Source organism: Cynocephalus volans, chromosome 10 (genome assembly GCF_027409185.1).
Source record: "Cynocephalus volans isolate mCynVol1 chromosome 10, mCynVol1.pri, whole genome shotgun sequence".
Lineage (NCBI taxonomy): Eukaryota > Metazoa > Chordata > Mammalia > Dermoptera > Cynocephalidae > Cynocephalus > Cynocephalus volans.
In genome coordinates, this window is record NC_084469.1 from 83,179,276 (window position 1) to 83,204,348 (window position 25,073).

The window sequence follows — 25,073 nt, forward strand, 5'->3', positions numbered from 1 at the left end:
GATTATTGCAGACATCTTTCCTAATCTTAGACCTTACAGATTACATATAACTGGGAAGGATGAAAAGATGGTGAGATTTATTTCCCTCTGGCACATTTCACCTGAGGGGAATTCCCTGCCATCAGTCAGAGCATATAGAAGCCCCAGGATACATTATGAAGAGCCTAGCACCACTCCTCTAAATATCTTGCCCTGTTTTGAAACAGCTCTGGCTTACATTTAACTCAGTTTTGTTCCATCTGCAATTCTACATTTCATTCTGTATAAATGCCTTATCTATTAATTAGCAAAATCACAGTTGTGCTTTTTGGATGTAGGTAGGTACATAGCTCCTCAGTGCTTAACCTTTACCCACCGAAGGGCTGAGTGGCGGATTGGATGGATAGATGGGTTGGATGGATGGTAGATGATGGATGGATAGTGGATGAATGATGAAAGTGCCTTTTACTACATACCTTTTGTCCAGAGCAATCCATTCCCTTAGCAGCTCTCACCAAACAATCCCGTTTTCCTGTTCTGCTCCACAACAGCAAAGACAGTTTGCATTTATTCCATTACACATAGAGACAAATGGGCATTATCTGTACTTAACCTGCCCCTGCCTATCATCACATTATCCCATATAACTAATATAGTCATAATTTAATCAAAAGGTAGGTTTCAAGTTTTTGATAATCAGTGACATTGAAAGGATTTAGGAATTTAGTGTATTGCAAGTGAATGTTTACTTCTTTTTCATAACTTTACAATGCTTATTTTTTGACAAGAACTGTGTTATAAGAAGTATTTTACATTTACCTCATGGAATTCTTTTAGACTTCCCTGAGATGAACAATATTACTTATCCTCATTATACAGTGTGGAAATAGGGGTTCAGAGAGGTTTAGAAATTTGCTCAAGGGCACACAGCTAGGAAGGAAGTGGCAGACCTGGAACATGATACTTGGTTCTCCCTCAGAAGCTGTGTTCTTAACCACTATGCACCCCTTCTTCTTATTTTTAGAATTTTTATGCTATCTGACCATTCTCCCAAGTCATCCATCTCAAAAATATGATTATATATCTATAATTCTAGGATATGTAATGCTTATGGATCCAGAAAAAATCAAAACCAAGCAGCGGTGATTACAAAATCACTAAACGTTGATTTCTCTGGGGATTACACAAGCTTTTCAGAATATCCCATTATCAAATTAATAAACTTCTAGTTATTATTAGTGTAAGATCATTCCTCTGTTAAGTTTCTAAGTACATATGGGGGGCATTTCCTAGAAATAAGCTCCTTGGTCTCCCTTTGATTTTTCCCCTACTCCAGTTGTTTACAGTTTTGCAGCCACGTGTCAATATTTTTTAGTCAGTTTTTGAAGTTCTGACTCACTTTTAAATTCTGATTCATCTTTGGTACTAGGGTCCCTCTTTATTCAAACACATTCTTTCTTAAAAATTCAGTAATAAATTCTGAGTTCAGAAAAAAATTCTATATGTTGTCTCCCAGTCCACATTTTTTAAATCATTTCGGTTGGTTTGTTTTGTTTGTTTTTTGCTTCATAGTATAACAAAAGAGTTTTTAGTTTGTTTTTGTTTTTGCTGCCTTTTCTGTTTTCTCCTTTGATTTAGGAGTTTGCCTTTGAAGGATCTGCTTATATCCATCATGCATGTCAGTTAAGTGTCCTACTCACGTTTCTTAGAGTCTTCAAAATAAGCTACTGGTAATTAAAACAATGGCATAATTTATGATGGTAAGAGAAGGTAGCAGAGAATTGGAATTTAGTACATCATGTTAAAACACTTTGAAATCAATCACCAACCTATTAAAAGTGGTTGAGGGCTTACAGAGTATTATTTATATATATATATATATATATATATATATATAATTTACTTTAAAGTATAATATGTATGCTATTTTAAATCCATTACCAATCATCTGTAGCAATTAGTACTATTTTGCTATTAAAGATTTGTTATAGGCTTTAGATTCATATTCTGGGTAATCACTTAAATTCTCTAACCAACTTTTTTTTCATGTATAATATAGGATTATAGCTAGGTTTGTGGTAAACATAAAATTACCACAATTTTAAGTGCCTTAGTGCCTTGTACATAGTATGTGCTGATTAAATGTGAGCTGCAGTAATAACAAGATATTTTAGACCATTTACTTATGGTTTAATATCCTATTTATTCAATATTTCTTTAAAAGATAAAATAGAGGGAAGGAGTTTCTATTACAAAATATTCTCAGCAGCCTTTCTCCTTTCCCCTCTGCTGTTCCAGGACATCTACCTAAAATTTTTCATTCTCTTTGCTTACCACCTACCCCTCAAACCACCAAATCCCATGGAGTCTGCCTCTTTCATATCTCTTAAAACTTCCTTCCCATGGGTACTTCTTTAACTCATCTCTCTACTGGCTTACTGAAAGATTACTGGTCTCTTCAACTTTAATCTTGTGCCTGCCTCTCCAATCTCTTCTCCACGCTATAGTGCTGTCTATACAAAATAAACCTGAAATACTCAAAATACTTTAATAACTCCCTATACCTTTAAGATAAGGTCCAAAGTCCTTAGTGTGGCACACCTTGTAGATCTGGCTCCTCTTTACTTCACAGATGTGCCAATTTATGTGCAGTTCTCAAAATATATTTTCTATTTTGCTTCCAAGCCTTTGAACATTTTACTTCTTTGCCTGAATCCCCTTTTTCCTCTTTTCACCTACCTAATCCCTATTCATCTTTCAGATCTTAAATAATAGTCATTTTTACCAATGCTGAACATAGTACCTGACACATTGTAGGCTTTCTTGGAAGTGTTTGCTGGATGGATGAATAAACCGCTTACTTGATTTATTAGGTAATTATATCTGATGGAATTTCCAGTTAGAGTGAATTGCTAATTCCTTTTTGCCTCGGCTGTACCTACTCTGTTTTAGCACTTTCCAAACTCTGTTGCAGTCATCTATTTACTTCTGTTTCCCTCACTTACCTGGGAATTCCTTGGAGACAGACAGCATGACTTTCACATTTCTATTTCCAATGTCTAGGATAGTGGTTGGCACATGTAAATGTTTACTAATAATTTATTTGAAAGGAATCTTCTTAAATAAACTATTTTAAATTTTTAAGAATTTTATTATACTATAATTTGCTTACCATAATTTATATACTCCCATTTTAAGTGTAGATTTCAGCAAGTTTTAATAAACTGTGATACAGTTGTACAACCCTGACCACAATCTCAATTTTGGAATACTTCCATTAACCCAAAAAGTTCCCTCATGCCCATTTATAGTTAGTCTCCCCTCCTACTCCCAGCTCCACACAACCACTAATCAACTTTTTAAAAATTGGGTTTATCTTGGTAACTAATGTTCCAAAGCATAGTTTGGAAAAAGCTAAGATAGAAGCTTATAAAAACAATGCGAAATCTCTGATGGAAGTGTGACTCTCACATAAATACTGAGGTTGCACTAACCAGGAGCTTCAACCTCATGAACAAACCTACCTGTCCTTTTTAGGGAAGCTAAGCTCCAACCTGAGTATCTTTAGGAATGTGGCAGAATCAGGGAAGAAAGTTATTATGCAGCGAGGAAAAGGCAATGAAGGGCAGCAAAACTTTCTGTTTTTTTCTGTATTCATATTGGGCTGAATGTGGTGCTTGATTGTATGCCTGAACCTATTCCCTCCCAAAGCCGACTAAGCCATTAATTATCAATCTAATTTCAAAAACAAATCTTGAAAAACCCATAACCAAGTGGACTGACACCTTGACTTTCAGACACTTGTGTCTTATAACAAATGACTTTTTTGAAATAAGAACACCCCATCTTGAAACTTCTGATCCCCCTCCCTGGAATTGGAACCCAACTGATTCTCCTTTATGATTCATATTATATGCTCATAGTTTTGTAACAACTCAACCATTACTGGTCTTACTACTAGCACTGTATATATGACCTTGGGCAAGTGAATTAATCACTCTCTGACTCCTTCTCATCTGTAACATAGGTTGTACAAGGAAAAATTATAATGATGTCTGACATATATTCATCTCTCAATAAAATAGCTATTATTTTTATAGCCATCATAAAAAAATAAATAAAAATTAATAAAATTGTGGTCATAATATATAACATAAAACTTGCCATTTTAAAATGTACAATTCAGTGGCATTAATTATATTCACACTGTTGTGAAACCATTACCACTATCTATTTGCAAAACTTTTTCTATTACCCCAAACAGAAACTGAGTAACCATTAAGTGATAACTCCTCATTCCTTATTCCTCCCAGTCCCTGATAACCTCTAAGCTACTTTCTGTCTCAATGAATTTGCCTATTTTAGATATTTCATGTAAGAGGAATCATACAATATTTGTCCTTTTATGTCTGACTTATTTCACTTAGCATAATGTTTTCAAGGTTTATCCATGTTCTACCAGGTATCAGAACTTCATTTCCTTTTGATTATCCATTGGTGAACTCTTTAGTTGTTTCCACCTTTTACCTAATGCAAATAATGCAGCAGTGAACAGTAATGTACAAGTATCTGTTTGAGTCCCTGCTTTCATTTGTTTTAAGTACATACCTAGGAGAGAAATTGCTGGGTCATAAGGTAATTGTATGTTTAGCTTTCTGAAGAAACTAAAACTGTTTCCATAGCCGTTTTACATTCCTACCAGCAGTGCACAAGAGTTCTAATTTCTCCACATCATCACCAAAATTTGTTATTTTCCTTTTTTATTATTTCTGTAGCCTTCCTGGTATTTTATTGTGGTATTTTATTGTGGCTTTCATTCACATTTCTCTAATGACTAATGATGTTGAGCATCTGCTTATGTGCTTACTGGCCATTTTATATCTTCTTTGGAGAATTATCCATTCAGATTCTTTACCCATTTTTTTATTTAGGTTCTTAGACTTTTTATTGTTGAATTGTTGGAGTTCTTTATATATTCTACATATTAAATTCTTTATGTGGATATTTAAATATATATATTTAAACATATATGATTAGCAAATATTTTCTCCCATCTGTGTGTTGTCTTTTTACTGAGAGTTTTATAGTTTTAGCTCTTAAATTTAGGTTTTTAATCCATTTTGAGGTAAGTTTTGTACATGGTGTAAATTAGGGGTCCACTTTATTCTTTTGCATGTGGAAATCCAGTTGTACTAGCATCATCTGTTGAAGAGACCATTTTTTCCCCAAGTAAACTCCGTACCCTTGACAGGTAGCCATAGATGTATCTGTTTGTTTCTGAACTCTAAATTATATTCTGTTGGTCTGTATGTCTGTCCTTATGCCAGTACCATATTGTTTTCATTACTGTAGATTTTTAGTAAATTTCAAAATCTGGAAGTGTGAGACCTCCAACTTTATTCTTTGTTTTCAAGATGGTTTTGACTGTTCATGGCCCCTTCCACCTCCATATAAATTTGAGAATCTTGTTTTCCATTTCTGCAAAAGAGGCTGTTGGAATTTTGAAAGTGATTGCATTGAATCTGTAGATCACTTTGGATAGTATTGACAAGTTAACAATATTTAGTCTTCCAACCTATGAATGCAGAATGTCTTTCCCTTTATTTAGGTCTTTAATTTTTTCAGCAATGTTTTATAGTTTTTGTTGTACAAGTATTTCAATTCGTTGGTTAAATTTATTTCTAGGCATTTTATTCTTGTAGATGTTGTTGTAAATGGAATTGCTTTCTTAATTTCTTTTTTGGATTATTCATTACTGGTGTTTGGAAGTGCAACTGATTTTTCTGTGTTGATCTTGTACCTTGCAACTTTGCTGAATTTATTTATTCTAACTCTAGTAGCTTTCTTGTAGATTCTTTGGGATTTTCTTGATATAGGATCATGTCATCTGCAAATAGAGGTGGTTTTATTTCTTTGAATATTATAATGTGGTAACACTTGAAATCAGATTCTCACCCTTCCCAGGGTTTGCTGGTTTTTTGATTGTTTGTAGTAGTATATTTGTTTAGTAATTTTCTAAACTGTTTTTACAAAGACTGTATTCCTTGTCATATACAGTCACTGAAGTCTCTCTTCCTTTAGTTTGTGTTCAGCTAATGTTTTATCAGAGATTTCTTTGAATACCAGGAGCTGAAGAAGACAAACATACAAACAAACAGACATCTTTCCTAGCCTTTGTAGATTGTCTTTATGCTGGAGCACTCCTTCAACACTTGCAGTAAGGCTTGCACTAAGTGTGGGGAGCAGCCTGATGTGAAAACACAGGGTCTTAGCTCTTTTCTGAGCATGCATCTTGCCCTGGGCATGCATGTGGCTTTCTAAATCCCTCCACCCCCACCATAAAAGGGCACTTTTTTTTTTTCTTCTTTCATAATTGTGATTTGATGGGTCGTTTTAAGGCTCAGTATGCAGACATTTCAATTTGTACATAATTCTTAACATATGTACCAAATATCTAAAAAGCCATGTATTGTGATTCTTTTTTATACAATTATTCCTGTGACTTTCCAGCTTAAAATTTGGATTCAAATTTTCCTTTAGAGGATATCAAGTACCCTATCTTCAGTGTTTATAAGCTGTTACTTAAATGTCTTAATTTCCCAAAGAATCTCCCTCAGTTTTTCTTTTTAGTACCTTAGATGGCCAGTTGTATGTCTTGACCCATACTCTCGTACCAGGCATCTGTGGACCTCGCAGTGTTTTTGAGCAATGTCCACTGCTTTCCAGCTAGAGTTCCAAACTAGCCAAAAGATAGACAAGCACCTTCCGTCCATATTTCAGGCAGTTCACACAGTGGTTAGAACAGCCATACACAGTAATTAGTGAATAAAGTCTACTCTCTTTCCTCAGAATCCATGGACCAGGGCTGTTGCTGCTTCAGCACTGCCACCATACCAGAGAGGGATGGGGCAAGGGCAAGTAAATATGCTGCAAGTTTTCCTACCATTTTTAAGTTGCTTTTTCCTTGGTTCACCATTTGTTTGGTTGCTTCAAACTTTGACTGTTTTTCAGAGTTCTGACAAAGTTTTTTCTGACAGTTTCTGAGTGCTTTTTCAATGTGCCCTGTGAGGGAACAAGAACGTGGAGCTGCCTACCCTGCCATTTTGCTGATATCACTTAATGTGCTTTTTGTCTTTATAATTTTGCCTATTCTAGAAATTTTATATAAATGTAATATTTCTGGCTTCTTTTAGTTAGCATCATGTTTCAAAGATTCATTCATGTTGTAATATGTAAGAGTAATTTTTTCCTTTTTGTTGCTGAGTGGTATTCCTTTGTAGAAGTATACCACATTTCATTTATCTGTCATTTGTTGATGGATATTTTAGATTGTTTTTAGTTTGGGGTTATTATGAATAATACTGCTGTGAACATTTGCTTAAAAGACTTCGTGTAGACTTATGGTTTCATTTTTTTCTTCAGTAATAACTAGAAGTAGAATCACCAGATCTATATGGTAAGTGTGTGCTTAACTTTTTATGCCGTTAAACTGTTTTCCATAGTGGCTGTACCATATTGTTACTACATGCATCTTGCCCTATGGCACATTTTGCATTAATTTTAAATAAATTCTTAATAGTTATGTGTTATCAAAAACATATTTTTTCCCATCTCAGAAGCTAAGCAGGGTCAGGCCTGGTTAGTACTTGGGTGAGAGATCACCTGGAAATACGGGGTGGTAAAGGCTTTTTAAAGAAAAGAAAGAAAAAATTTTTTTCAATTCAGAACACTGTATTATTTAGAGTGTTTTCTAATCATAATGTTTGTGTTTATAGAGAATAATATCATAAAATGGAACATGTCTGGGAAAGTAAAATAATATTGACTGAAGATTGTTTGCTTGGTAGCTCAGGATGAGGAAGAAGCTACAGGAATTTCTTTGTCATCATAGTTGAAATTATGTAGAAACAAGTGTCAGCATTACAATCCAGCTAACAGTTCTTCACATAAAGATGTATAACTTGCGTAGATGCAGATCTTCAACCAAGTAGTGAATCATAGACTAAAAAGAAAAAATCTCTGAAATTACTTGCTCTAGGATTTTTTTAATATTCACAGCACCTAGATTTAAGTATTTGTTTCATGTAGAAGGGAAAGTATTTTCTGTAACCATAACTCATTGTACAGGGAAATAACATCATTTATCAAGGGACAAAAAAACATATATTTCTGTGTTAAAAAGCATTTCTTTGGATGGGAGTAGTATTAGTGGATTTCATTGTAGTTAGCAAAATCAGTGATTAGCCAAATCAAATGGAACATGATTGAAGGCTTTTTCACATGCTAACACTGTTATTTCACAGCATTCCTACTAGTGGACCAAAATAGCAATATGGTGAGTGATATGTCTTAAATGCTATTGTAAATATCTAAATTAATACACTGTTTAATGTACAGTGACGTCATGCAGATGTAGATATCACAGTTTGTTGAATTTTGAAATCTCAATTCAGACTATTGTATTTTTCAAGGTTTAATATTGCTTAGTAAATATCTAGTTAATGATGAATGTATTTGCTTTCCTGCTCAAGGGGCAAAGTAAAAAGGGCCAATTCCTTAAAGCAAGAAGGAGGCCTAATGTCCACTCTGCTTATTTTATGTATTAGAAAACTAACTGTAGGAAACAACAGCAGCTTGCCTGTGGTCCTGAAGCCAGATAGCTCTTGGTATGAATCCCGCCTCTATCCCTCACTAACTTTATGAATTATGAAAACTTGACCATCTTATTATATGGTTAATACAGTGCTAATATACTTTGCTAAATGAAAAATTTTAGAACAAATATTCACTTTTCTTACCCCTGAACTAATCAACTCAGAATAAGGTTAAAAAGTCATATCTGAAGACGTATTCTTCAGTACTGGCCATTCCCTTTCAGTCCAGAGAAAAACCATATTCTGCAACTGTTTTTTGGTCTCCAATTCTTGATGAACCCTTCAAAAATACTTATCAGTTTCAGGAAGGGAAGGAGACAGTCTTAAATAATGATCTTAGATAGACTTGTGTGTTAAAAGCCCATTTTTGCCTGATGCTTATTGGCTTTTGGCCTGGGTGATTAAAATCACGGAATATCAATGTCCTTATCTGTAAAATGAAAATAATATTATTTGCTTCACAGTTTCTGTCAGAATTAAATGTGATAGTGCATATAAAAGAACCTCTACTAGGACTTAATAGATGTTCAAGAATTATCAGTTCCCTTTCCCCATTCCAAGATGTACCCATGATGTGTATTGGAATAGAAAAAAAAATTGAGAACCACAACTTTAGGCATTGTATATTTATTGAAATTGAGACCACTGCATGTCTAGATATTTAGATGTTTTCTCCCCTTTTCTTCTGTGATTAATTCAGTGCTTATGAACACAATTCAAATGTGTTTATAAATGTGATAGTGTATTAGTCTGTTTCTGTTGCTTATAACAAAATACTTGAAACTGGGTAATTTATAATTTATAAAGAAAACAAAATTTATTGCTTACAGTTTCAGAGGCTAGGAAGTCCAAAGTCCAGGGAACACATCTGGTGAAGGCTTTCTTTCGTGGTGACTTCAGTGACGGCAGGGTATCATATTGTGAAATGGCAGAGCAGAGAGGGACAGACTCTTCTCTCTCTTTCTTTTAAAGCCCTCAGAACCACACCCCTGACCACCATTTTAATCCATTCACTATGACACAGTCCTACAATCTAATTACCTCTTCTAAGCTCTACCTTTCAATTACTGTAATAGGATTTCCCACCCTCTTAACAGTCATAGTGAGAGCCAAGTTTCTAAAAGCTAAAACTTGGGGGACACAATTCAAACTTCAGTGAGTTTTGGGGGAACATAATTCAATCCACTACAGATAGTAGATGATGGTTTCAATTATTTCATAGATGAATAACACCTGAAATGCTCTGGTACCTTTGAATAAACTTCTGCTCTAAAGCAGAAGTTAGTTGGAAAGCCTGACATCAATATCCTGATGTTGTGTAGTTAATTATGCCTAACAAATTGAATAATACCTGCTTCTGGCCATTACTAAATAGAGCTTTTATGGTTGAAGAAACGTGACTGGAGATAAGTCTTGGCTCTCCCTCTCTATGTGATTCCAAACAATTTAACCTTTCAGCACCTCAATTTTCTAATCTAAAATAATGGAGGTAAAGGACATAATTTCTATGACTCTTTATAGTTTTAACATAAAGAATTTGAAGTCTTGTCTTAATGGGGGAGCAAGAAATGGAACAGGTCTGGAGGAGAAGCAGCAGGAAAAATCCAGCCACCACCAATGCCGCCTCCTTGCCACCATGTATCAGGGTAAAAAGCTGCCGTTGTCTTCAGTGCAGTTGCCTTTGCTGCCTCCTCTACTTCTCTTGGCCCCATGGAAAGATTTCCCCACAGGTGGGACAGTGTGCAGGGAGGGGAACGAGAATTCTTTTAGGTGGCGATGATGAAACAAGGGAGGGACAGAGAGGTAGTTATCTCAAGAAAAAAGGGGGAAGGCCAAAGAATAAAACAAGGGTTTCCCAACTAAAATGACAAAAAAAAAAAGAAAAAGAATTTGAAGTCAGTGAGAAATTAATCTAGTCAAAGCTGATTGTTATATTTTATTGACAGATTATTTAAAATAAAGGGATTGATAATTAGCAAAATATGAATAAAATATCCAGATAAAACACCAGTATTACAAGGGATCCTTGCATGTCTCATTAGGTAGAATATTTTACTTTTAGTGGCCATTAAGTGCTTGTAGAGATTACAGCTGCCTTAGAATTCTTTCTGCACCTTGCTGTGAACTTAGCAGGTTCATAATGTTTGTTACCCTATTTGTCCTTTGAAAATGATAGATAATAAAGATTTTAATCTTGAAAATGAATATCTATTTTTGTGTGTATGGCTGGCCCATTGGGGGATCCAACCCCTGATATTTATCCAATTTGAACTAGGTAATTATTCAATTTGTTAGGCATAAGTCACTACACAACATCAAGATATTGATGTCAGGCATTCCAACTAACTTCTGCATTAGAGCAGAGGTTTATTCAAAGGTACCAGAGCATTTCAGGTGTTATTCATCTATGAAATAATTGGTATTATCAGCATCACACTCTAACAAACTGAGCTAACTGACCAGCCCCCAAAAATGAATATCTTGTGAGACCAATGGAATATCATTGTTATCAGCTGTTCATTTCATCATTCCCAACCCTTACTTAAGTCAAAAAATCCACAGCCAACCAGTGAAACAAGAATTTACCCAGAGCTAGAAAAAGGCAAACCCGGTTCAGACATTCCATACAGAAGAATGTTTTATTAATACTATGAGGGGAAAAACATACTTCTTAAAAACAATGTGCTGAGATCTGAGAGTTTGATGTCCTAATAACTTACTGGGTATTTGAAAAGATTATGCATTTGGTTGTTTCATAGCTGACCTAAAATGCCTGCAAGTGGAAATTATAACTACTTTGTAGTTGTAAGGAAATTAAAGATGTTTGTCTTCTGAGAAAAAGCACTAATTAGCTCATTGATTGTACAACCAAATGACTTAAAATATCTAAAATACTTTTCTCATGGAAATTTCAAAATTAGCATGACCAGAGTGTTCATTTATATTTCAAAAGAATATTTTAAATTAGTCTACATATTTCTCCACTTTGTCCCTTTTTAAAAAATACTTCTAAATTAGGCCATGTTTATTTAGAATATTGACAGTTATAAAATAATCTCAAAGGTGAATCTCCCAAAGATAGATATTTCAGTGAAAGATGAGTATAGGCAGAAGTTTTAGGAGTTATTAGCAGTTATTATCAATGTCCATTGTAACTGCAGCCATTGTCAGCCCTCTTTAGAGTTAACACTCACACTTAATGCTTTCCAGAGTGGCAACTTTTGGCTTCTGTAAAAGCAACTGTCATTGACATTGTGATGTCAGTATTTGACACCTTTGAGTGTTTATCATCTTAAGAATAACTACCATTTATTAAGCTCTTATGAGCCAAGGACTATGCAAAGGACAGTGGCTGAGAATATGGGCTCTGGAGATAGGTTACCTGAGTTTGTATTCTGGCTCTGCCTCTTACTAACTTTGCAGTCATGGGTGAGGTACTTAACCTCTTGGTACCTCTGTTTCAGCTTCTATTAAATGGGGTAACAGTATAGAATAACAACACAATAGGAGTTATGAATATTAAAGGAAATAATGCATTATAAAACTTACAACAGTGTTTTTTGCACATAGTAAATTCTCAATGAATGTTTACTAGTATTGTCATTATCGTCATTTAATCTGTACAGGAGAATATTGGGATATTATGTGCATTTTACATATAAAGAAATTGAGGCTAAGAAACGGTAAATATCTTGCCCAGGGTTTCCCTGCTGGTAAGTAATTGATGAGATTTGAACTTAGGTCCTTCTGTTGGACTTAAGTCCATGCTCTTAAACTAGAATGAGGCCTTAGTGGATATGGACTCTTGACAGCATTTTTCTTTTCTTTTTTAAACATGAACATTTTTTTATTGAAGCCTAATTGATTATACATGTTTCTGGGATACAGAGTTGGCCATCAGTATTTGTGTACGATATGTGATGATCAAATCAGGATAATTAGCATATTCATCATTGCAAAGCATAATCATTCTTCGTGTCCATTAACCAATTTCTCCCTAACCCTCTTTCCACTCCCCCTTGCACTCCTGTAGTAACCACAGTTCTGTTCTCTCCTTTTGAAATTTCAGTGTATTATTGCGATTGTTCTTTTCTTTTCTTCCTTCCTCCCTCCTCCTCCTCTCTTCCTCCCTCCCTCCCCGCTACTAATGAGTGAGGACACATGGTATTTCTCTTTCTGTGCCTGGCTTATTTCACTTAACGTAATTTTCTCCAAACTCATCTCAATTCTGCAAATGGCATAAGTTCTTTTTTATGGCTGAGTAGTATTCCATTGTGTATATATACCACATTTTCCTTATCCAGTAGTCCACTTGGGGGTAGTAGAAAAGACAATGGGAAAGATTTTGCTTGTAGGATTGTTCTGTTACTTAGGTGCTTGGCCAATTCATTTTTTCCATCCACAAAATGAAAAGGCTAGATTCTATGACATTGAAAATTCAAGATTTCACGTATGACACTGAAAATTCAACATATTGAAAATTCAGTGCTGTACATGGGAATCTAGCCTTTTCCTTTTCTACAATGTCTAAAGTAAGCTAATCAGTAATACAACAAGTAGAATATACTTGTCTTTTTCTGCTAGTTTACCAACATGGTAAATGTATGGAAGGAATTTTAACATGCATGTACAAGTTTCCTTATTCTCAGCTATCACAATCACTCCAAATTTTAAATAATAAATGGTTTGATTTTTTAAGATATACTCCAAAATTTTGAAGCATTATTAATAGAAATATTTCTCTTCATTTTATATGATACCTGAACATTGTGGAAAAATTATACCGTATCTGTGCATAATTGCATAAACACAAAGTGTTTGTTTTTGGTAAGGAAAGCTAAAAGAATTACAATTTCACAGTACATTTGATAATATAAAATAACAGCCATAGAGTTTTAGATTTAATCATAAATATCTTAAGTACAGTTTTTCTTTTCTAATCATGTTCATATTCTTTAACAATATGTGTTTCTTATCACTAAAGTTTCATTAAAGCCCTGGCACTTTGTAGACTTGTCTTCAGTCAAATAGGTACATTACTGCTATATTTATAGGAACATAACTTAAAGATCAACCTGTATGCTATTTAATATCTGAAGCAGAATAAGTAAACTTATATGCATATTCATAATTCTTTTATTTATGTCATTTAAAAATTAATAGTTTGAAGAAATTAGCTTTACTTTTTTTCCATAATGTAGATGATACAATCCTTTTTTTTCTTTACTTTTTTTCTTTTTTGTTTTTTCACTGATATAGCACTTGTTTCTCATTATCATAGTTTGGTTCATGACCATTTTAAAAAATGAATCTACATATTTTCATGCATGCCATATTTTTTTTATAGTATTCATCAATTGTTTTAAAATTCTGAATACAATGTTATTTTCTTAAAAAATTGAATCTGGTTATTATAATTTTTGTATTATATTTAGTGTATTTCTGTGCCAGTAATTTTTCTTATGTTAATGATGGGCTCTTCTGAAAAATATGAGGTGATATTCTTCATATATCTTAGTAGAAATAAAAAGGAAATGGATTTCAGGTAAATTTTTAAAAATTTTAGTATGCATATTTCCAGCTACAGGAAATGGAGTTTTATATGTGAATACATTATCTGTCATATATTTCATATATCTCTTGACAAATGTGTGGGAAAGCTGTCATTTTTACCTATATTCTGGGTCTATTTTAGTAAGAAATGCAGTTTTAGAAACCCTGTATAGAAATCTTTCAGCCTTGGGTCCCACATATTAAAAGTTAAAGAAAGCCTTGAATTCTATTTAAAACCTTCTACCATTAATTAGTCACATGATTTGTAGTATTTATATCTTGTGTTTGCTATTGTCAATCATGAGTAAATTTTCCAGGTGGTAGGAGACATCTTGACATAATCCCCATTTAAGCTGTTGTGCCATATTCTTTATTGTAATTCATTTTTTGTTATTGAACACAGAGTTTTATTCATCAAATCCTAAACTGTTACTTTCATTTTTCATGACCAAGTTTTTCAGTGTTTCCACGGGAAGCATTGCGGTGGATCCTTGGTAGTGAGAACCCTGAAGAAAAAGCATTTCTGTCATTCAGGAGTTATGCATTTTTTTACTTTATTGCCTACCTATTAAGCATGGTATACCAATGTACTAAGTACTCCATATACCACAGTGGTAGAGGAGATATACAGGGATGATGTACTCTATGTTTATTTACTGCTTTACAAATTTTCTCAAAGTCTTTCTTTCACATTTAGTCTTCACAGGGACTCCATGTGGTAGACAATTTATGTTCCTTTTGATCATTTTATAGATAAAGATAAATAATATAAAAGAGATTGAGGGTTTGTCTTCTGAAAACTATACATGATTCAATAATAGGTGTGGGGCAATTGGATATCTATCTGTAAAAAGTACAGTAGGATCATAACTCACATTTTATACCAAAATAAATGTCAGGTAAATCTAAGATTTAAAAGTAAAAATAATGTCCAAAAGTACTAAAAGAAAATAGGTTGGGGTGGGGCAACAAGGAGTTGTAACTGTGGGGTGGAAATGCCTTTATAATTATAAGCAAAACTTACAAGCCATAAAAGAAAATATTAATAAATCACAGACAAAAGAATAATTTTCTTAATGTGGGAAGGGCTCCTATGAAGTGGCAGATAAAATACCAACAACACCATTTATAAGAAAGCTAAAAATTAAAAAACACAATGAGATATCATTTTCACGTACCAGATTGGCAAAAATCAAACCATTTGATAGTTTCAGTTATTGGTGCAACCTCTCTGGCAATGATTCTCGAGGTGTGGTCCAAAGTATGGACCTCTGGCAGGGAGGGGAGATCCTGCAGTTCTTTCAGAGGGAGGGTCCAGAAAGTCAAAAGTATTTTCGTAGTAATACTAAGATATTATTTGCCTTTTTCACAGTGTTGACCTTTGCACTGTTGAGACAAAAGCAATGGTGGGTAAAGCCGCTTACAGTTTAGCACAGATCAAAGCAGTAGCACCGAACTTTACTAGCATTCATTGTGTTCTTCACCATCATACACTCACACTGTTAAAATAGAGAAGGAGAAGGAAGGAAATAAGAAACACAGTCTGTTTCACTTAGAATATTGTTGATGAGGCAGCAAAAAATGATAATTTTGCTACATCTCAACTTTTGAGTATACATCTCTTTAATAGTCTCTCTAGGGAAATAAGCACTACGGCTAAAACATCTCTGCTGCACACCAACTATGATGGTTGTCTTGAAAAGGACTACTGCGATTGAGTTGCAAGCTCAACTGCCCACTTTTTTTTTGTTTTTGTTTTTGTTTTTTAATGTAACACCATTTTTTACTTGAAAGAACAATTGACAAACAGACTATGGTTATCCAGACTTGGGTATTTGGTAGACATTTTCTCTAAAATGAACAGAATGAACTTGTCACTTCAAGAAAATAACTGACAGGATTTGGTGCCAATGATAAAATCTGAGCTTTCAAGCAAATATTAGAATTTTGGAAAACTTCTCTTTGCCAGTGTACCGACAATTTCCCAATATCTAAAAACTTTTCTGATGAGATTGTGGTGATATTAACAAATATGAATTTTTGATAATGTGTAATGAAGTGTGTCAACATTTAGATCTATATAACTCAACCAATATTTTCCAAATGATTGATCTATGATTTTACAAAGTCATGAATTCTTCACGAATGTATGAATGGATATAAAACATACATTTAAAGTGCAAGACAGACCAATGGATTTTGGTTAACAGAGTAGGAAACGTTTATTAATATGGCCTTAGATTCCAAATTACAGGTAACCTTTAAGTGATTACTTGTTGAGTTTGGTGGTAGTATGGAAGAATATCCAGAGTGATCTGAACAGGCTATTAAAATAGTTCTTCTAGGGCTGGTCCCATGGCTCACTCAGGAGAGTGCCGTGCTGGTAGCGCCGAGACCGCGGGTTCGGATCCTATATAGGGATGGCCGGTGCGCTCACTGGCTGAGCATGGTGTGGACGACACCAAGCCAAGGGTTACGATCCCCTTACCGATCAAAAAAAAAAAAAAATAGTTCTTCTAACTACATATTTTTATATTTTCCAACCAAAACAACATATTACAATGGATTGTATACAAAAGCAGTGTAAAAATTTGGTACTATTTTCTGTTAAGCCAGAATATTGAAGCCAGGCAATTTCACTCTTGAAAAAACTTTTTGTTTTGGAAAAGTTATTTTTCATGAAAATGTTATTTGTGTTTTAAAAATTTTTTTTTAATTATTTCAGAAAGAAAGCACAAATGATAAATGGGATAAAATGTTAACAGTGGGCCAATCTGGTTAAAGGCTTAACAGGTGTTCCTTGTACTATTTCTATTATTGCAACTTTATATTTAACTTACAACTTTAAATTTAAATTGCTTCCAAATAAAAAGCTTTAAAAAAAAAAAAAAAAAAACAGGTGCAGAAAAAGAGAAACATGTAAAATTTTTAAATTTGTTTCCTTTAAGACAGAGCAAATTTCCTTTGGGCTTGAAGTTGAATTACCAGAAAGCATTTCTATCACTTCCCCTAAGTATCAAAATAAATAAATAACACTTAGCACAATGATCACATTCCCTGATTGAGTTCTAGATTTCTGTGAAGATATCCATAAAGTATTACTGATAACTTATACTGAAAGTCATGATTATGGTATTATCACGAGTTAGTGATATGTTTATTAGATAGCTATTCGTTAGAGCATTTCCTAAAATATCATGGTCAAAATACTTGTGGGAAATAAGAAACTACTTTGAAGAAAGTGAAACTAGGTGAAAAAAAGGTATAAATAAGATTTTTTTTTTTGGCCGGTAAGGGGATCGCAACCCTCGGCACAGTGTGGTCCACACCACGCTCAGCCAGTGAGTGCACCGGCCATCCCTATGTAGGATCCGAACCCAGGGCCTCAGCGCTACCAGCGCCGCACTCTCCCAAGTGAACTACGGGGTTGACCCGTATAAATAATATTTTAATCTGAGTATTTTGCCTTTGGGGTACAAACAAAGGGCAGTTAGTAATGTTCTTCTAGTTAGTCTCCCATTAATTTACAACAGAATGGTTTGGCTTTTAATGACGTCTATGATGTTACTATAGCCAATTTATAAATCACATTTTTTTATTTAGTTCTTTCTTGCTTGGCTCTCTTTTAAAATTTATTCTTTTAGTAATAATACGGGTTTATCTCCTTGGACAACCTTCTCCTTTCCAAGGATATCTGCCTGGAATTGCATCTCCCTCTCTCAATTTCTTTTAATTCCCAATAGTCCAAATCTGTATACTGTCAAGTTACAGATGTTCTCTATACTTTCCATTATTAATTCAATGATTTTATGTAATGTTGTGCTCCTCTAAGCAAGGATTTATTATGACAAATGATATTAATCGTGAGGATCATAAGTAATTAAACCATGAAATTAAATGGAAGAAATTAATTTTTCACTTTGCTGTGACTTTTTACTTTTCCTTGCTGAGATCAGCTTCCATTGACTGGATTTTCATCCCACTTGACCTAAATTTTTTTTTCCTTTTTAATATTTTATTGGACATTTGGTGGGCTTGTTATATATTACTTTTAATACATAAACCTACACAGTGAAGTATATTTCTGTATTAATAATCCTTTTATTTCCTTCGAAATGTAGGTACTACTTAGGGCACAAGTTAAATGACACAGTAAACCATAGTAAGTTAATAAGTGATCAAAACATTGCAAAATCAGGCCCCAAGTTTAAAAGCTAAGTAACTATTGTGAATATCCATGTAGAGATTTACCTCTGGGATGTCAAAATCTGTAAATCCCCATCACGTGGGGGTGGGTGGGAGGAGTAGTAGATAGGAAGGAACACTGAAGGAGCTGACTCCGGGTTCCTCAATAACCTCACTTTTAGATATGTTTGCAGAATAGTGTGCATCTTTGTGAAAACCAGTCACTTGAAAAGGACATCTGTATTCCTTTCATTTGCTTTTTTATTGATAAAAATTTATTGGTGCTTTTTAGAAGCCAGAGTACTGAGAGCTTTATAAACTCTTGGATTGAAGTTCATGCTAAATAAAATGCACTTAAAAGTATGTGTACATAAGAATCTCACATTAAAAATAGGCTGTATAATAATGGGTTACTGTTGACATGCTTATTTCTCTCATAGCAGCAATGATAATTATGTAAATAAGTCAAAAGCCACATTTTTAAAAATTGATTATTTTAACAGTAAGCCTGAAATGGGGTCTTTTCCCAACACTAGATAAATACTGAACCACAGAAAAGTGTGTGTTTTAAAACAAAACACAGTCCAGATAATAGGTAGCAAGGGCCAGAATGATTTTTTTAGTTGAAGCGCATTCATTATAAAGCCATGTGTCAAATTCTTCAGTTTTATCCAGATTGATGTAGACTTTGAACAAATAGGAAATTTAATTTGCCCTACAAGTACACTTTATTTTGTGGCTGTTAATGGACTCTTGAAGTTTCTTTTGGCAGATGGAGATGGACACATGGATCACTTACTGCCAGGCTGTGAAGATATAAACTGCCAGAAAAGCACCATCTACTTGTCGAGATCCGGAACAAAGCAGGTACATCAAGTTGTTTTTCTAACATAGCGTTATGTGTTGAAAAAAATCTTCAAAGGTTAGAAAAGGTATCTGAAGATTCAGAAAAGAGAGAAACTCAAAATTAAGTTATTCACTTCCTCATTTTAATTTAATGAAATATATTTAAATCTATTTTGTTCATTTATTGAGGGGTAAAGTACTGTCACAATCGTTCTGGTGAAGAAAACCAATCATGTATCTGTAATTAAATGATCTGTTAGCATTTTATATGCCAGAAATATAGGAAAACCACTATAATAAAGAGTTATGTAGAAGAACATTTTACCTATTTTCAAAGCTAATCTTGTTTTTATTTGTGGTGTCTAAATCTATTTCATTTTGTGAAGCTGACTTTTTACCAGTAGCTTGTGAGTAAACAATTTAGAATATGATAGTCACAGAGGAGAATTAATATGGGAATGATAAGGTTATGACAATAATAGTAAAATAATCTGTTTTATTTTCTTTGGGGGGATAATAAATGATAGAATAACATGCTGACTTTTGTAGCCTTTATGGATACAGAACATCACATTTTATACTAAAATACTAAAGAAAAGAAGTCTTCATACAGTTAGCATTCTAAAAGCATTTAACTATTGCACCCATAAGTTTTACTGCCTTTAATTTTTTTTAAGTTTTAAATCATTTAAAACATTAGGCCACATAACACCTTATCATTGGTTCATAGGTATAAGTAAACCTGGTAATTCTAGCCTATCTTCAAATGACAGACTACTGTAAGAATATTTGCAAATTATATAATCATCTTTCTCTGGGAAGAAGAATGTTATAGTTCTTTGGTAACTATTATGGATATCACATTAAGTGAAAAATCTTCTTACTTTTTAGACCTTAATATATTTACCTTCATAGGAAAACTATCCAGTGTGGTTTGTCCTCATTGATAAACTGTCAGCCTCTTCACAAATTTGTAGTATCTTGGCATTTTGTGAAATTTCCCATCTTCTTTCAAAACAAAACAATTTTTTTTCAAAGTCAAGTGAAACTATTAAAACATTTTGATGATATATAAAATAATACTTTTTTGTTTGAAAAGAAAGATTGAAAAATTGGTTAAAGATGCAAACCAGCTTTTTTAAAAAAAACAACTCATATTCTGTAAATGTGTCTTTATCATTAATTTTTTTTCTTTTTCCATGGCAAATTATACTTTCTTTGGAAAACCTATGAAATATTGGAGATACTCTGTTTACTAAACCATTTTCAAGAAGCCATTTGTAATATCGTTTGGCTTGCGGCCATGTAAATGAGCCACCTGCTCATAAGAAAAAAAAATCTTTAGGCAAGTTTGGCCTCTTGCCATTTCAAGTCAGCTATGCCTGCTTCCGTTTGTACATCTCCAGGTTATGTACCATCATTCATGCTCTTAACTAATTGTGGACACATCTATCATTTTAATGTCATGATTTCCACTCTTCAGATTTTTAGTTGTTAAAAAGTGAAGACTTGTGCAATCAGAAGAGAAAGGGATTTCTAAAAGTTCATTTTGAAATCAGCATATTCTCTCTGTTCATTTCACTGTAATCAATATAGAAATAAAGGAACTTACTAAACATGTAGCTTCTTGCCTTTTTTTAGTGGCAGAACTAATTCTTCTTTGCTGAGACGTGCCTGTCAGTTGTAGACAGAGCTTGTCAGGCTTCGTGTTGATTGGAAAGCCTCACAAGCTGCTTGACTCAAGGGTGATAACTAAAGTCATCATCATGTATAAGAAGTTCAGCAGGAGAACAAGGGAGATTCTGTCATTCTAACTTTCTTCCTAATTTGGTCCTGCTGAAAGGGCTTTAGTATTAGATAACATTACAGTTTGCTTTCATTTTAAAAATAGTCATTCGAGGTTATATTTTCACTCAATACAAATTTTACATTGGTTAGTGTGACTAGATGAGTATTAATATCAGTTCAATCCTAAGATTCTGTGATTTTCTGAAAAACCTTCTAAGTCTCTATATGCCAGTTTTAAACAGCGATGACAAATGATCAGTCTAAGGGAGACTACTTTTTTTTCCCCGGAGTGTCAGACAACTATTCATCAAAGTAAATTATAATACCCTACCATACTGTAGAGATAAAGAACTTAAGTAAAATGGTGCTTATCTTGAGAACTTTTAATGGCTCATTTGTTTTGCAAATGGTGAATTTATTTCTAAAATAACTATTAAGTTTAATCTTTTTTCTTAATCCATAGTGGGTTCCAGTCCTACAGGATTTCAGCAGTAAGGGCACACTCTGGGGCTTTGTGCCATTTGTGCAGGAGCAATCAACTGAAATACCAATTCCAATTACCCTTCATATTGGAGACTACAACATGGATGGTTATCCAGATGCTCTTGCCATATTGAAGAATACATCTGGAAGGTAGGGAAATTAAGTCAAGTGAGAAATGTTTACAAAGTATCTTCATTCTGGTACTTTCTAACTAAATAGCACCTAAATATGTTACAGTCCCTTAAATAAGGAACATGATGAGATCAATTCTTATTTCTTTACATGGTCCCTGAACTTCTCCTAACTCCTTAGAATACCTGTTTTTTTTCACACATTCATTTACTGTAGAACAAAAATGAATATCTAATCTAAAAAAAATTATTTTTCATTTAATAAAAGTTGATCTTTAAAAGGTCAAATTTTTTTATAGGCAAATGACCCAATTACATTTGAGACTGAAGACCATGGTGATTAAGAGCTGACCCTATCCTTCAATTTCAGTCCAGCCACTTACCATCTGTGAAATGTTGAACAGATTACCTAAACTCCTCATCTGTAAAATAAGAGTAATAATTGTACTCCTGTCATGGAATTATAGTAATGATTAAATGAGTGCTTGCTTCAGCAGCACATGTACTAAAATTGGAATGATACAGAAAAGATTAGTAAGGCACCTGCACAAGAATGACACACAAATTCGTGAAGCATTCCATATTTTTTTGATGAGAGGGGGAGAAAAAAGATTAAATGAAGTAAAAGTAAATGAATCATTTAGTGAAATACTCTGCACATACTGATTTTACTTTCAGTAATTATTACGTTATTAGTGCTGTGTTTTGTAATGGCATTGGAAATTCCAACATGACTATTGATATTATTTGTATATATAGAATGCATGAGTACATTTATTGTATTACCAGTGATTTTAAATGCTGTAGGTACTTTTGTTTTTGAAGTAGAGGTACTAATAGGAAACCAATATAGTTAAACTCATAATTAGCCTGAATCTTGGCAGATTCCATAAATGACTGTTGCTAAATTTTTATACCTTATTGTTTTTTTATCTCACAGTTAATTGTATTCCTTGGCTCTTATTCTCTCTTGCCTCCTTCATCATTTATCTATTCATAGCTTGTTCTGTATTAATTCATTTGTTGACCCTGGAATTAATCATGATTCAGCTCCACATTTACTGTCAGGAAAAAAAATCAGACCTATTATTGTTCTTAACACCAAACAATGTTGTCTAGAAATCCAATTGATAGAGAAACATGTATCATTAGTGTGTTCCTAAAATATTTCAAGATAAAGGGGGATAGTCCATACTTAAACTTTTCTGAGGACCTTGATTTGAATTTATAATGGCTCTGAGTTGTGTTTACAGAGTTTTCCAGAGACATTGTCGTATTCTGCTATATGGAGTTTATACGCACTCATAGCCTATGTGTGTGAAGCAAATTGGATGTAACCAAAAGAAACTTCTGAATTGAACATGAGTATTTTTCCTTTTAAAAGTTAGTGGCACATAAAAATGAAGAAATATAAAATTGCATCATTTTGGACATTAGCCGTATTCAAAAGAATAAGAAATTTTATCAAATTCATTTAAGCCTATGATTGCTCACCCTTAGAATGACATCCATATAATTTATATTTTTGCCACAAAAGTTATTTATCAACATTTTCTCTTTTAAACCTTTAAATACTTAAGTTTCTTTATCAGGCAGTTCATTTCTCTATCAGCTGGAAAGGACATTGGTGTTGAGGGATAATAACTACGATGGCTTCTGGTGCTTTGACGAAACCTCAGATGTGTGGCCTTCTGGCCAGGTGTCTGTGATTTCATATTGTTGGAGCATTTGCTGTATCACTGAGGGTCGCAGCTCTGTATAAGTTTGCTGTGGCTGAACCAAGAAAGAAGGCATATACAGATTTCTACAAAGATTATGATTCCATGAAAGATTTTGAGGAGATGAGGAAAGCTGGTATCTTTCAGAGTGAAAACTGATTTTCTAATGCAAAGAATTTCTTTGGATTGAGTTTCATAGAAGTTTGTCACACCTGTGTTGCTGAACTATGAAACATGAATATGTGGGCTAAGGGATATTTTCTCTTAATAAATGAACAATTAACAAATGCTGGGGGGAAAAGTTTCTTTACTATTCAGCAATGATGATAGTTTGAACAGCTAATCAATAGCAGTGAATACTATAGCTTAAAGGAAACATAGGTACCAAGGGCAGTCATACTTTGTTATGAGTCTTGATACTTTTATAGCAGCAGCTGTTGAAACCCAGGACTTCTTTTCTGTTCTTTTGGGATAGATGAAAATTGAAGGATAAATTTCAGTTCATCTCAGTGTTCGTTCCATCACTAGATGAGAAGTAGCCCTAACTTGAAGGGGAAACATCTGTCTGTGAGAATCCAGCATAACATACTCCTTCACACATAGAATTAGGAAAGAAATGGTTGGCATGATCACCCTCTTCTAGATTAATCTATGTTTGTTGAAAAAGCAGTTTATAATTTTTAACTGATTTTCAGACTGCTAGATTGCTGAGAATTAGTGTCGGGTTATGTTTCTAATTTGAAAAGTTCCCAGCTGGAGAATTCTGCCTCCTATTTTGTATAGATTTCAAAAATTAGGTAGGTATTAACTGCAGATGAGAATAAAATCCGCAACATGTATTTCATAAAAAGAAATTCTAAAACTATGCTTTGTTAACTTGTTTTGTGTTTTGTTTTTGTTTTTAGAAGAGGGTTGTTTGGGTTTCCATCTGTTTTTCGTTTTAAACTAAAGGCCTAATTTGTAATAAGTTAATCTTTAAAGTTATGTTACATGAAAAAGATCTCTGCTAATAACATTTTGTAGAGGCAATGAGTTACTCTAAACAACATGGTCAGAGATCAACTGCTTTACATCTGTGCCACCACAGACTGAAAACACTGGGGTTTTTTACTGTGGCTCTCCCATTGCTACTCAGTTGCCTGTGTTTACTGTCATGTTATATGTAGTCATATTGCCTAAATTCTCTAAATTTTCATTTTTTTGAGAGAAGAAAGGCAAGATGACATTGTTCCAATGGTATACTCTTAAGCCAATAGTAAAATATAATTCTGTTTTTTAGAAATTATTTTTTAAAATTTCATTTATAAAGTAAAACTGAAAAGATGTTTTATTTCCCAAATCTTTAGTATGACACTGAAAAGCTTTTTTTAAAAGGAACTGAGGGATAAGTTATAAAAAAGAATATTTGGGCACCATTTATCTAATTAAACTCTTGCTCTTATGAATTTCTAATCAGTATTACTTTTAATTAACAAGAACTACTAGTAAAACTAATACAGAAAGATGAAAAGTTGGATTTAAGTGATTTTTGCCCAATATTTGGAATATGGGAAATTTTATGTGTGTATTAGAAAGAATTCTCTCCTAAGTGCTCCCCTAGATGTCCTAATGTCATAGGTCAAATTAAATCTGAATTATAATTTAGAGTTTCTATTAGGGTTCTACAGGAAAATTTGACAAATCATATTTAAATTAATGTTCTAGACCTTATTTGGTCATTTTCTAAAATGCAAAGA

General features: G+C 33.5%; 1 protein-coding gene, 1 non-coding gene and 1 pseudogene across 2 annotated transcripts in view; all 3 read left to right on the top strand.

Moving 5' to 3' along the window:
- The window catches only part of ITFG1 (integrin alpha FG-GAP repeat containing 1), a 256,540-nt gene that overhangs the window by 97,544 nt on the left and 133,923 nt on the right, over positions 1-25,073 (top strand). The window contains exons 9-10 of the mRNA XM_063110734.1: positions 19,144-19,238; positions 21,469-21,638. Of these exons, the coding sequence (XP_062966804.1) occupies positions 19,144-19,238; positions 21,469-21,638 (265 nt within the window). The remainder of the gene's footprint in view (positions 1-19,143; positions 19,239-21,468; positions 21,639-25,073) is intronic.
- LOC134389777 (U6 spliceosomal RNA) lies at positions 22,101-22,207 on the top strand. Its single transcript, XR_010024753.1, has one exon. It is a non-coding gene; the product is annotated as a U6 spliceosomal RNA (small nuclear RNA).
- Positions 23,269-23,496, top strand: LOC134389541 (cytochrome c oxidase subunit 6C-like; annotated as a pseudogene).